The following is a 13,581-nucleotide window of genomic DNA, read 5'->3' on the forward strand; positions in this document are numbered from 1 at the left end:
TATTTATTTGAGAGAGAGAGAGAGAGAGCACCAGCAGGGGGAGGGAGAAGCAGACTCCCCGCTGAGCAGGGAGCCCAATCCCAGGACCCTGAGATCATGACCTGAGCTGAAGGCAGATGCTTAACCGTCTGAGCCACCCAAGGTGCCCCTAAAAATGAGTTCTTAAAATATAGCCTTATTGAAATATAATTCACATACCATACGACTCACCCATTTAAAGTATACAATTCAGTGGCTTTCCATATATTCAGAGTTTTACAACCATTACCACAATCAATTTCAGAACATTTTCACTACCCTCCCATCCCAGAAAACCTCATACCCCTTAGGTATTAACCACCAGCCCCTCCTTAGGCCACCACCAATAACTTCCCGTCTCTACAGCCTTGGCTGTGTTAGCTATCTTATAACTATGGAGTCATACGGTATGTGGCCTTTGGGGTGTGGCTTCTTTCACGTCATATGATATTTACAAGGTTCATCCATGTCGGATGTGCCACTGGTCCCCATTTTGTAAGGCTGAATAATAGTCCATTGTGTGGATAGACCACAGTTTGTCTCTTCATCTGTTGATGGGCACCTGGGTTGTTTCCACCCTTTGGCTCTGATGACGAGTGCAGGGGATACTCGTGGGCAAACATTTGTTGGAGTTCTTATTTTCGGTTTTGGGGTGGGGGGGAATCTACCTCAAAGTGGAATTGCTGGGTCATACGGTAACTCTATGTTTAACACCCACGTGTTAAGATTCTTCATCCATCCCTTTTCCATCCTCTCTAGTGGCTGCTTTCAGAGTGCCTTTCCAATACAAATCACTCCTTAGTTTAATATCTTTCGGTTCCCAGAAGATCAGAGCCAGATTCCTGGGCATAAACTGGTCTCTGCCTACCTCCTGCCCCATTTCCCAACGTCTGTCCATGTACACACTCCCTTTAGGCCCTGCCTGGCCAGTTCCTTGGCTTGGACCTCATTGCTTTGGCCCCTCATTCACATCTAGCTTCCTATACTCACATCTACCATTTAAGACTCAATGTGGGACCACCTCTTCCTTAAGGTCCCCTCTGAGCCCTTGGATTCTCTTTGTCTGTCTCCTGCTGGTCCTTCTTAAGTGCAGTTTACTTCTGCCTCAGGGTCTTTGCACATGCTCTTCCCTTAGCCTGGAACATTCCTGAACTTGCTACATGCTGTAGCAGAGTGCCACACTGGCTTGTTTGCAAGTTTTCCAGAACTCAGAGCATAGCACAAGTCAGGCAGAGAGCCTGGATGAGAAGTGAGGAGGCCCGGGCCTGATGCTGCCATTACTTGTCCAGCTTTGTGACCTTCTTTGGACAAGTCCTGGGTCTTTTCTCAACTTTAATTCCCTGATCAGTACAGGACATGGCTGGACTGTGTCACCAGTGAGGATCCTTCTAGACCGAAGATTCTATAGCTCTGAGCCACTTTGGAAAAGGTATTAGGGTAAATTCTGTACTTGGTGGTGTACTGGAGGCCAGGCTTCTGTGGAAATTGGATTCATCTTGAAGAAAACTGCTATGTGATATTCAGACCTCCGTGGTACTGTCACTGCTTTGAGCCGTGGCTCCCACTGATGCCGCGTGGTTCTACCTGAGCCAATGGATTGCGTTTAGGATGCCATATTGTGTGAAAAGTGACAGCTCAGATGCTTTGGTCCCTGTGTGTATGTTAATCTTTCCTTCTTAGCTCTTCTTTTCTTTGCCTTTCTTTGCCTTAGTAGTCTATGTTCCTGGTCCTTCTTATTTATTTTTTTAAGTAGGCTCCAGGCCCCATGTGGGGCTTGAACTCACAACCCTGAGGTCAAGAGTTAACAAGCTCTACCAACTAAGCCAGCCAGGGGCCCCTCCTGTCCCCTATTTTTTGAAATCCCTTTTAGCAGTAGGATCGTAAGCACACTGATATCTTCACATGCATGGGTTAACACGCATAGAAGATGGTGGAAATAAAAAATACAAAATAAAAATAAATTTTAAAAAAAGATGGTGGAAAGATAGTCGGTGGCTAACTGAGTGGTTGTACCACTTGACTTTCCTGTGTGACGTGTAGCTCCAGTCAGCCAGTCTCCTATTTGTGGATAACCCTGTGGGCACTGGGTTCAGTTACGTGAACAAGAGTGACGCATATGCCAAAGACCTCGCCACGGTGGCCTCAGACATGATGGTTCTCCTGAAGACTTTCTTTGATTGCCACAAGGAATTTCAGGTGAGCAGTGACTCGGGGACAGGTGAGCAAAGGGGCTAGCAGTCACCCTGCTGCAGCCATCTGAATTAACATGTTTCCCCAAGAGTTCAATGTCCAGCCATTACCAGAGAAAACTTTTCTGCACCCGAGAGCAGGTTGTGGCCTTTTGTTTCTATCATCTCAAAGTGGTTTTGAGCTTGAAAGAATGACCTTAGAGCCCAGTATTCTAATCAGATATGGGGGAAAAGACCAAGAAAAGCAGATTTGTTTTGTCTGGCCATTACATGTGGTAGAAATTTGAAATTAACTCATGTGGGGAAAAAAAAAGGCATCCGGGATATTTATTCTTTGTAAATTCCTTTTCTTGCTAGACGATTCCATTCTACATTTTCTCAGAGTCCTACGGAGGCAAAATGGCGGCTGGCATTGGTCTAGAACTTTATAAGGTAACGGGGAAAATGACTTTGTTGTTTGGTTTCAGACAGACACTGATTCTGTTTCTTTCTGTATCACCTGATATTGAATGTACTTTGAGTGGGACCTTGTATAAAGTCTGTAATAATAACCACAAAAAGTTTCAAAGAGAACAGTGAAGGTTGCCCTAGCAGATGTGGAACAAGCTATAAAGAAAGCTACAGCGAGTAAACCAATGTGGTACTAACGTAGCAGCAGACTAGCGGATTAAATGCGGCAGGATATGATGTGTACATGTGTGTATGTAAATAACGTGTCATGCATATGATCATATGGCATTGTCATATCCGATGATAAGATGGCATTTCAAGTCATTGGGCCGCAGATAGAATATTCAATGCATCGTATGGAAACGAACGGCTCTCGCTTTGAAAAACCGTAACGTGGAATTCTTTCTTTCATAAAACATCAGTTCTAGATAGATTAAAAATCTAAACATAAAAATCAAAACTGTAAGAAAACCTGAGGCTTTCCTTCATTTTTTAAAAATTTTTATTTTCTTTTAATTTTTTTTTTTTTAATGTTTTATTTATTTATTCATGAGAGTCAGAGAGAGAGAGAGAGAGGCAGAGGCAGAGGGAGAAGCAGGCTCCCTGCGCCCAATGCGGGACTTGATCCCAGGACCCTGGGATCATGACCTGAGCCGAAGGTAGATGCTCAACCATCTGAGCCACCCAGGCGCCCCTATTTTCTTTTAATTTTAAATATTTTTTTTTTTTAGAGAGAGAGAGAGTGAGTGAGTGCTCGTGAGCCAGGGAGAGGGGGAGGGGCAGAGGGAGAGAGAATCTCAAGCAGAGTCCATGCCCAGCACAGAACCCAACGTGGGGCTCCATCTTACAACCCCAAGATCCTGACCTGAGCCTAAATCAAGAATTGGACACAACGGACTCAGCCACCCAGGCACCCCTGAAGCTTTCCTTCATACGATGGAACACCCAAAAGCCAAAAAGGATAAGGTTGACATATTTAGACCACATTCAAATTTAAAACTTAAGAGTTCCATAGATAATTTCAAAAGATGTATATATATACACACACAAATATATGATAGAAAAAGTATTCATATTGATAACTATAAAAAAGGACAATATCCTAGTAGTGAATTGGCAAAGAATATAAACAAGCCATTTATAGAAAAAAATGTAAACAGCCCATGAAGATCAGACAAATGCTCAACTTTCGTTAGTAGCTAAATCTGTAAGGCTTACAAATATTTAGAGATTGATGACACCCAGTTTTGGTAAGAAGTCAGGGAAATAAGTGCTCTCCTGCACTCTTGGTGGGAATGGAGATAGGTAAGTCATTTTAAAAGAGCAATTAGGCAGTCTCTGTCAACTTTTAAAATCTATATGCCCTTGGACCCAATAATTTCAGTTCCAGGAACCTGTCCTTGGGAATTCTTTTTTTTTATATAGTTTTTCTTTAAAAGATTTTATTTATTTGAGAGAGAGAGAGAACGAGAGAGAGCACATGAGAGGGGGGAGGGTCAGAGGGAGAAGCAGACTCCCTGCCAAGCAGGGAGCCTGATGAGGACTCGATCCCGGGACTCCAGGATCATGACCTGAGCCGAAGGCAGTCGCTTAACCAACTGAGCCACCCAGGCGCCCAAGTCCTTGGGAATTCTTAAATGTGTGTGTCTCAGAGAAATTTTTTTTTTTAACTTTTATTTATTTATTTATTTGAGAGAGAGAGAGTCAGTGAGAGTGTGGGATGGTGGGGGAGCAGAGGGAGGAGAGAGAATCTTTTTTTTAAAGATTTTATTTATTTATTTGACAGAGAGAGACACAGCGAGAGAGGGAACACAAGCAGAGGGAGTCGGAGAGGGAGAAGCAGGCTTCCCGCCGAGCAGGGAGCCTGATGCAGGGCTCGATCCCAGGAACCTGGGATCATGACCTGAGCCGAAGGCAGACACTTAACGACTGAGCCACCCAGGTGCCAACACATCTTTTTTAAACACATTTTTTTTGTTTGAGGACAGCTGACACACAATGTTACATTAGTTTCAGGCATGTATCACAGTGATTCACTTTCTCTATATAAGTTATGCTATGGAAAATACAAATATAACTTTTGACTCTCCCCAAACTTACCTACTAATAGCCTACTGTTGACCAGAAGCCTTACTGAGAACATAAACAGTCGATTCACATATTTCATATGTTACGTGTATTACATACTGTATTCTTACAATAAAGTAAGCTAGAAAATAAAATGCTATTAAGAAAAACGTAAGGAAAAGAAATACATTTACGTTACTGTATTGTATTTGTTGGAAAAAATCGGTGTATAAGTGAATCCGCGCAGTTCCAACCTGTGTTCAAGGGTCCACTATATATTCTTTTTTCTCATTTTATACAAATGATAGTATAGTCCTGAGGCGTCCATCTCTCCCTCAAGGACCTCCTGAGGAGGCCCGCCACCCTTCAGTGACTGCCATGTGGACAGTGACCGTTGTACCCTGGTCCCCCCCCCCCCACTCAACCCCCCAGCACCTTGTTAGAAATCCCAGACCGCAGGGGAAAGAGTGCCAGTGACCCTGGGAAAGAAGCTCGGGCCGCACCAGACCCCACGCACATCCTGCCGGCACTCTTGAAAACAGTAGAGAGAAACTTGAGCCGTTCTTCCTCATTTTGCAAATGGCAGCAGGAAAGAGTTACTCTTGCTCTCTACTGGGTCTCTTAGGTCTTCGGATACCCAGGGAGTCTTAGAAAGGATGGGCAGAAGTTTTCTGTGCTGGGGAGAGGTGGTGCATAAAGGCTTGGCTCCCTCCTGCTGAAGAAGGGACGGAAGTCCCTGGGTTCCCTTGGCAAGAATGTTTCTGGGCTCTTCTTTCAGGCCATTCAGCAAGGGACCATCCAGTGTAACTTTGCCGGTGTCGCTTTGGGTGACTCGTGGATCTCCCCTGTTGGTAAGTACACAATCCTCAGATACTTCTTTACTCCTTTTCTCCATCCTTGCCTGGGACTTTGGGCTGTGTGGTGCAGATCAGAAAACAGGGAAACAGGATTTTCTGGGTCCTTAGAGATGTCAACACAAAAAGTGTTAACCCCAGAGGTGTCCAAGAAATTTGGGGATGAGAACTCATTTATAGAGCTCCTACCATGGACTGCTGCTGGCCAGACTGAATTCTCTTATTTGATTCTTACACCAAAAGAATCACATTTTACAGTTGAAGACTTTTTTTTTTTTAAGAGTGGGAAGGGCAGAGGGGGAGAGAGAGAGAATCTTAAGCAGGCTCCATGCCCAGCGCAAGCCCAAGGCAGGGCTCGATCTCACAAGCCTGAGATCATGACCTGTGCCCAAATCAAGATTTCGATGCCTAACTGACTGAGCCACCCAGGCACCCCTACAGTTGAAAACATTTTATTTTTTTTTTATTATTATTTTTTAAAAGATTTTATTTATTTATTTGACAGAGAGAGACACAGCGAGAGGGAACACAACAAGGGGAAGTGGGAGAGGGAGAATGAAAACATTTTAAAGACTAGAGAGGTGATGGAGTTTGCCCTCTGACACACAGCATGAGTGGCCTGGTCAGGATTCAAACCCCAGTCTGTTGGTTATTTGTCACTGCCACTAGAATGAGCATTTGGGGTGCAATTCCCGTGTGTTGCTCACCGTGGTGATGAGACAAGGTTACCATTAGGTCCTGCCGCTCAGGTTCATAGTTTCATAACCAGAGTGTCCTCTTTGGGAGTACAAATAAAAGTTGTTTGTGATGCAGACATCTGGGGTGTGGCTCCCGACATCTGAGATAGTCACGTTGGTGGGGTTAACTCTAACACAGGATTTCTAAATCTCAGGGCTATTGACATTTTAAGCCACATAATTCTTTGTTGTGGGCGCTGTCCTGTGCGCTGTAGGATGTTAGCAGCGTCTCTACCCTTTAGATGCCGGTATACACACCCCGGTGTGACACACACAAACTCCCCCAGACCACGCTGGGTGTGGGGCCTGCTTAAGATTCTATTTCTCGGGCGCCTGGGTGGCTCAGTTGGTTAAGCGACTGTCTTCGACTCAGGTCATGATCCTGGAGTCCCGGGATCGAGTCCCACATCCGGCTCCCTGCTCAGGGGGGGGTCTGCTTCTCCCTCTGACCCTCCCCCCTCTCATGCTCTCTGTCTCTCATTCTCTCTCTCTCAAATAAATAAATTAAAAAAAAAAATTCTTGGGCGCCTGGGTGGCTCAGTTGGTTAAGCGACTGCCTTCGGCTCAGGTCATGATCCTGGAGTCCCTGGATCGAGTCCCGCATCGGGCTCCCTGCTCGGCAGGGAGCCTGCTTCTCCCTATGACCCTCACCCCTCTCATGTGCTCTCTCTCTCTCTGTCTCAAATAAATAAATAAATAAAATCTTAAAAAAAAAAAAAAAAAATTCTCTTTCTCCCTCTCCTGCCCCTCCCTCCCCACCCCCTAACCCCCACTCCCTGTTCCCGCACGTGTGCTCTCTCTCAATTAAAAAAAGAAAAAAGAAAAAAAATCTTCTGCCCAGATCTGAATCCCTCCTTTCAGATCCACTTCAGTTCTACCCCTCCATCCCAGGAATACTCTGTTTTTGAGAGAGAGATACTGTTAATTTATATATGAACAATTATTAATTGCTAGGTAGTAGGCATGTGCTAGGTGCTAGGAAAGGTGCACAGGCATGCTCCGTGTCCTCAAGAAGACCTGCACAGTTCAAGATGGTAGCTGTAGCCGTATGCCGCTAAATTTACATTAATTAAAATACAATAAAAATTTAACTCTTTCAATTGCACTATCCACATTTCAAGTGCCCAGTAACCACATGTGACTATTGACTTGTCCTGGACCACATAGATAGAGAATATTTCCATCATTACAGAAAGTTCTGTTGCACATCGGAGGTTGGCAGACTACAGCCTACAAGTTGAGTCTGTCCTGCCACCCTCCTTTGGTAGAGAAGTTTTTTACTGGGACACAATCATGCCCATTCATTTACATGTTGTCTGTGGCTGCCTGGAGGCTGCCGCGACAGGGTCGAGTAGTTGTAACAGAGGCCGCCGGGCCTGCAAAGCAAAAAAGGTTTACTGTTCGTTCCTTTATAGAAAAGTTTTGTCCCTCCCTGGTCTAGATCAAGCAGGGAATGGGGTGCACTGGAGAATTGCGGACGATTCTCTATTTCAAGAAACTAAAGCACAAGGGCGCCTGGGTGGCTCAGATGGTTAAGCGTCTGCCTTCGGCTCAGGTCATGATCCCAGACTCCTGGGATCGAGTCCCGCAAGGGGCTCCCTGCTCGGCAGGGAGCCTGCTTCTCCCTCTGCCTCTCTCTCTCTCTCTGTCTCTTATGAATAAATAAATGAAATCTTAAAAAAAAAAAAAAGAAACTAAGGCACAAGCTTGATAGTTAAGTTGGAGAGGTGAATGATAGCAAGGTTCCGGAGGACCTGGTATGCCCGCGTGTCTCAGAGTGTACCCTGACGAATACCAGACCCAAAGAGGTGCTGTACAAAGGGCTTCGTAGTTAAATAAGTTGCCAGGGCTAAATACTGGCGCCACCTCCTCAAGCTTTCACAGGCATGTTAAAGGCTCTGAGAAGTCCTGCAAGGGCAGGGCGGGGGGGGATATTCTGTTTTGCATAGCCTCAAAGATATTTAACTGAAGAATCATTTTTTCTTCTCTAATACCTAGGCTGAACTCCTGCAGTACTGAGGTTACTTGAAACACACTTTGAGATGCTTGGCCTTAGGGAACGATTGAAGGCTTTTAAGCAAAGGAGTGACATATTCAAATGTGCCAGTTGCGGTCCTTGATTCTTTGTTGGCACATCTCAGTGGTCCTAGCCTTACCTAGAGTTACGGGAATTATGAATCTGTCAAACCAAGCCCAACTATTCTCTTTGAGGCAGGCGTTGTTTTACTCATTTGTATCTCTCAAACTCCTTGCTGGCTTCAGACCCTTTGTAAATTTTCAGTATGTTTGTGGAATAGAAAAGAATTGGTTGAGGGGCGCCTGGGTGGCTCAGTCGTTAAGCATCTGCCTTCGGCTCAGGTCATGATCCCGGGGTCCTGGGATCGAGCCCCGCATCGGGCTCCCTGCTCGGCGGGAAGCCTGCTTCTCCCTCTCCCACTCCCCCTGCTTGTGTTCCCTCTCTCGCTGTCTCTCTCTGTCAAATAAATAAATAAAATCCTAAAAAAAAAAAAAAAAAAAAAGAATTGGTTGACAGTATAGTCATAGGCACTTGAATTACAAAATCCTTAGTCTCCTTCCTTAATTAGCTCCTTGGCAGAAGCAAGTGTCCCCAAACTGGAGGAGCAAATACAGAGCAGAAATGTGAGGGCGGGGGAAATATTCTAAGCTTTCAAAAAGCCTAGAGGTCTGACAGGAATTTTCACTGTGTGCACACACACACTCGCTGCTCCGGTATCAGGCCAAATTAACGTGTCATTAGCCCCGAGTCAACAGAAAGGCCCTCACATCAACCCACCTCCCGACGACTGAGCCCTCAGCCCTGCAGGGACATCAGTGAGTGAAGGAGCCTATAGACCTGAAGCCATCAGCCTTCTTGCTTCTGTCTCCGCTTTGGGAGGGAAGCTAGTTTGGGTTTTCTCCGGGAGGACAGAGCCACTGCGGACTTACTTTGTACATTTTGTACACATGTGGTTTCCTTTAGATTCGGTGCTCTCCTGGGGACCTTTCCTGTACAGCATGGTGAGTGGATGAGTTCCCACCTCTGCACCCTGGGTGGTAAGCAGCGCGGCTGATCTCTCCTGGCTCCGTGCCCAGGACAAACAGGCTAGCTGGGTTTGCCTAGGAGGTTGACACTGCTCCCTGGGGGCAAATTTAATGAACCATCAGCCCAGTTCCCCATTGCTCTGGGTATAAGAAACACAATGTTTAAAATCTCTCCAACTTTCTATGATAAAAATTTTCACCTGTGCAGAAAAGTTGAAAGATCCCTGTGAACACCCATATACCCACCATCTGGACTCCGCTCACGTTTCACTGTATTTCTTTCATCAGTGACGACGTGACTGGCCATACACTTTCATCTATAGGCCTTTCTCCTCGCACTCTCTCTGTCACCTGTCCCTAGCTGTGGTGATGCCAGGTCTGTGTCCCTGAGCGATGTGGACCTGGTCATTCTCGGTTTGCATTCCAGTCTCTTCTCGACGACCAAGGCCTGGCAGAGGTGTCTCAGGTCGCGGAGGATGTCCTGGATGCCGTGAATAAGGGGCTCTACAAAGAGGCCACCCAGCTGTGGGGGAAAGCAGAAGTGGTCATTGAACAGGTAATGAGACAGGCTCGAGGGCAGCCCGCTTGCCGTGTTCCCGGGGAGCCAGGACCCCCTGGTTGGTGCTGTCAGGATTTGGGTGTCTCCTGAGACTCCCCTCAGATCTGAAAATGATCAAGTGCTAAACGATAAAGCCGACGAGTCTGAGCAGTGACGAGCTCAGAAAGCCACCCCGGGCTTGCAAGACCTACTTGTCCCTTGACCAAATGTATGGACACTATAAAAAATAATATGTCTTGCAGAAGTGAATGTTTGAATCCTTGCCAGGCAACATTCTGTCCCCAGTGAGCCAGGAGGGAAGAATGCACAGCCGAGGACGAGTGTGCTGGACCCTCCTTAGCCCTCTTCTCCCTGTAAATTAACACGCGGGCCCTTGGTTTTCTCCAGCATCTGAGATCCACTTGGATGAGCTGCTCACTACCGCACCCCCCCCCCCCCCCCCGCCGCACCGAGATCAGGCTGACAGCTGGTCTCAGAGCTGCATTTCTTGCTGGTCCAGGCACATTTACAAAGTTAAAGCTGTCCTTGGATAAGATGGAGAGCCTGTTGCCTTTCTGTTAGGCAGCTTTGATAATGGATAAATAAAACAAACAGCCAAATATTCTGTGTTTCAGAACACGGATGGGGTGAACTTCTATAACATCTTAACTAAAAACACTCCCACATCTGCAGTGAAGTCGAGCCTAGAATTCACCCAGAGCCCCCTAGGTAAGTGAACCTTGACGTTGCTAGACCCTGTCTCTGTCTCCATGCAAGAGGAAATCAATTCTTTTAGCTTTATTGACGTAATTTACATACCACAAAACTCACCCATTTTAAGTGTATGATTCAGTGGTTTTAGTGCATTCACAAAGCTGCACAGCCATCACCACAATCCAGTTCTAGAAATTTCCATCATGCCAGAAAGATCCCGTGTCTCCTGGCAGTCAGTTTCCGTTCCCACGCCCAGCCCCAGGCAGTCACTAATCTGTGTTTCTAGATACGGACGTTTCATATAAATGGAACCATTTATATGGGTGGTCTTTTGCATCTGGCTTCTTTTGCTTACCATAGTGTTTTTGAAGTTTGGAAACCAACTTCTGGCGCATTACACATTACAGTCCTTCTGAAGGCTGGATCGAGCTGTCTTTCAGCTGACCCAGCTTCGCCGCGCATGCTGAATGCCTGGCGTCCCTCCCTCCGTAGGAGGCCTGTAAAGGCTTCGGGAGCCTCTAGATTCCACTTCCCAGCTGATCTCCTTTGGCCGAGCTGGATAATCTCAGCGGCCCCAAAGTACATAAAGTGCAGCAATCAAAATTAATAAAGCATCTCCACTTTCAATGTCTTTCTGGCTTTCTTCCTCCATCTGGGGTGAATGAAGGTGACGCTTTTCGTTTTCCAGCTGAAAGCCTCCCTCTTAGACACACTGTCCCAGCCGCTTGGGAAAGACGTGCTCTTGGTCGTATTGCCAGTCCTTTGACTCACCGGGTACCAGTTTGTTTCAGTTCACCTTTACCAGCGCCACGTGAGACACCTACAGAAGGATACCTTAAGTCAGCTCATGAACGGTCCCATCAGAAAGAAGCTCAGAATTATTCCTGAGGATTGCTCCTGGGGAGGTACTTCTGTGACCTAATTAAGGGCCATTTGTGGGGTTGCAGGGCAGTGGAGGGGCCAGTTCAGAGGCCTTAATTTGAAGAATGGGTTTTGGCGGTGGTGATGATAGGTTGCAGGTAGGACAGCCTTACTGGCCACACTTCATAGGTGAGCAAACATAACGTGCCCGAATTGGTTCAGAATAAGAGGTTGGTAGGGAAGTGGGTGGGGAGGGAAATGCAATGATGGGTTAGGTGTTGATAAATCTTGTGGCAGCCAGGTTATGGGCACCTGGGAATCCTCTTACTCTTCTGACTTGTTATCAGTTTGAGGTTTTCCATAATAAAAAAAAAAAATCGAGATTAAAAAAAAGCCACGCCCAAAGCCACAGTTGGTTATGGGTGTGACTTCCAGACAAAGGTCCTTCGGGGCAGGTTTTGACCAGCTCCCCGGCCAGGCTCCCCGCTCCCCCCAATCCTGATGCTGGATGTGGTTCCGGGGTCTACTGTATTCTGGGGACCATATTAGGAACTGTTGGGGGCAAGGGACAGTGCCCAGTGTAGTCCCCTTGCCCGTGGTTTGGCAGGCCGTTACTGAGAGAGAAAGCCCCGTGGCCCCAGCTGTGTCTGGTCCGGAAAGGACAAACTTGCCGGCCGATCCCCATACCCAGGGCTTGCGCTCCGGCGTGCAGTTCGGCCTACGCACCGGGGAGCCCGCCGGCCCGCGCTCATACCCCGCCTGCCGCTGACGGGCTCGTTCTCCCTGGCCATGCGTCTTAGCCCCTCGGAGCCTCGGTCGCTTTAACCACTGCCCAAGTTAGGACTCCGTACCTCCCAGTTTACTAGAGGGAGAAACCACCTTGACGATGGCAAGGCCTCCAGTATCTGGTAGGTCCTCTTTAGCGAACAAAAGTTCTTTTGAAAACCTCCCTTTTTCCTTACCCTCCAACTCCAGAGTATATAGAGGGAGTATATATCCTTGATGACGAGGAAATGCGATCTTGTTTGTAAAGTGCTTGCGGACAGAAATGAAGAGTAGCTACTGTTATTGTGGGGTTTGCTGTCACGGTGATGACAGTCAGGAATCCGCCAGGAGTGCGGTGCTGACCATCTTCTCTCTTGCCTGGGGCTCATGGGGCTCATCCTCCCCGTGGCTTTCCTGAGGGCTAGCTCTGCACTGGTTTAGGTCTGATTTGGTTTATTACTAGGGTAGCCCCACTTGTGGCCCTGGTGTTACTTAGCAAAGGAGGAAAACTAACACCTGCCCCAACGCAGAGATTGTTCCCCGAGAGGACCGGCCTAACGAGTATTTTGTGAAGCTCCCTGTTTGCTTGGGCATTAGCCTTCAGGAGACTGGCTCCGGGCATGGATGTCTGGGCGGTCGGTCCCTGTTGGTGAAGCACAGTGGTTACTTTGGGTGCCGGAGCCCAGGAGGCTCTGGTCTGAAAGGTGCCCGTGTTCTGGCAGATTGCAGGCTCTTACCTCTTTCTCTTTCCTCACGTGCAGGGCAGTCTGCCGATGTCTTCCAGAACATGGAGGGGGACTTCATGAAGCCGGTCATCAGCATTGTGGACGAGCTGCTGGAAGCCGGGGTCAATGTGACCATTTATAACGGACAGCTCGATCTCATCGTGGACACCATAGGTAAGGAACACGCTCCGAGGGGCACCTGGAGGCAGTTCCGTGGGGTGAGCTGGAAGGGAACTGGCCCTGGCCAGACATGCCAGTCGGGGCTGGGGACATTGAAATGCCTGGAGGAAGGCCATTTCCTGTTACGTTCATCTGCCCCGACCTTGGCCTCTTTGAAGAGGACAGAGCTGTTGAGGCAGTTGTTGAATGTAGGTGAGGTTTGATGGGATGAGGTCTGGAGCTGACGGCCAAGAAAGAATTTTTTTGTTCTGTTTTTGGGTTTTTTTTGTTTTTTGTTTTTTTCTTTTTTTTTAATTTTTTTTTTTTAAAGATTTTATTTATTTATTTGAGAGAGAGAGAATGAGAGAGAGCGAGCACATGAGAGGGGGGAGGGTCAGAGGGAGAAGCAGACTCCCTGCTGAGCAGGGAGCCCGATGCGGGACTCGATCCAGGGACTCCAGT

At 47.2% G+C, this 13,581-nt stretch overlaps 1 protein-coding gene across 1 annotated transcript in view; it reads left to right on the forward strand.

Annotated features, from left to right (window-relative positions):
* Nucleotides 1-13,581, forward strand: part of SCPEP1 (serine carboxypeptidase 1) — a 29,873-nt gene that overhangs the window by 9,658 nt on the left and 6,634 nt on the right. The window contains exons 4-11 of the mRNA XM_032429110.1: nt 2,059-2,214; nt 2,565-2,639; nt 5,503-5,575; nt 9,296-9,333; nt 9,785-9,913; nt 10,531-10,624; nt 11,401-11,514; nt 12,997-13,134. Coding sequence (XP_032285001.1) covers nt 2,059-2,214; nt 2,565-2,639; nt 5,503-5,575; nt 9,296-9,333; nt 9,785-9,913; nt 10,531-10,624; nt 11,401-11,514; nt 12,997-13,134 — 817 coding nt within the window. The remainder of the gene's footprint in view (nt 1-2,058; nt 2,215-2,564; nt 2,640-5,502; nt 5,576-9,295; nt 9,334-9,784; nt 9,914-10,530; nt 10,625-11,400; nt 11,515-12,996; nt 13,135-13,581) is intronic.

The sequence above is a fragment of the Phoca vitulina genome, unplaced genomic scaffold (assembly GCF_004348235.1).
Source record: "Phoca vitulina isolate PV1807 unplaced genomic scaffold, GSC_HSeal_1.0 scaffold40, whole genome shotgun sequence".
Lineage (NCBI taxonomy): Eukaryota > Metazoa > Chordata > Mammalia > Carnivora > Phocidae > Phoca > Phoca vitulina.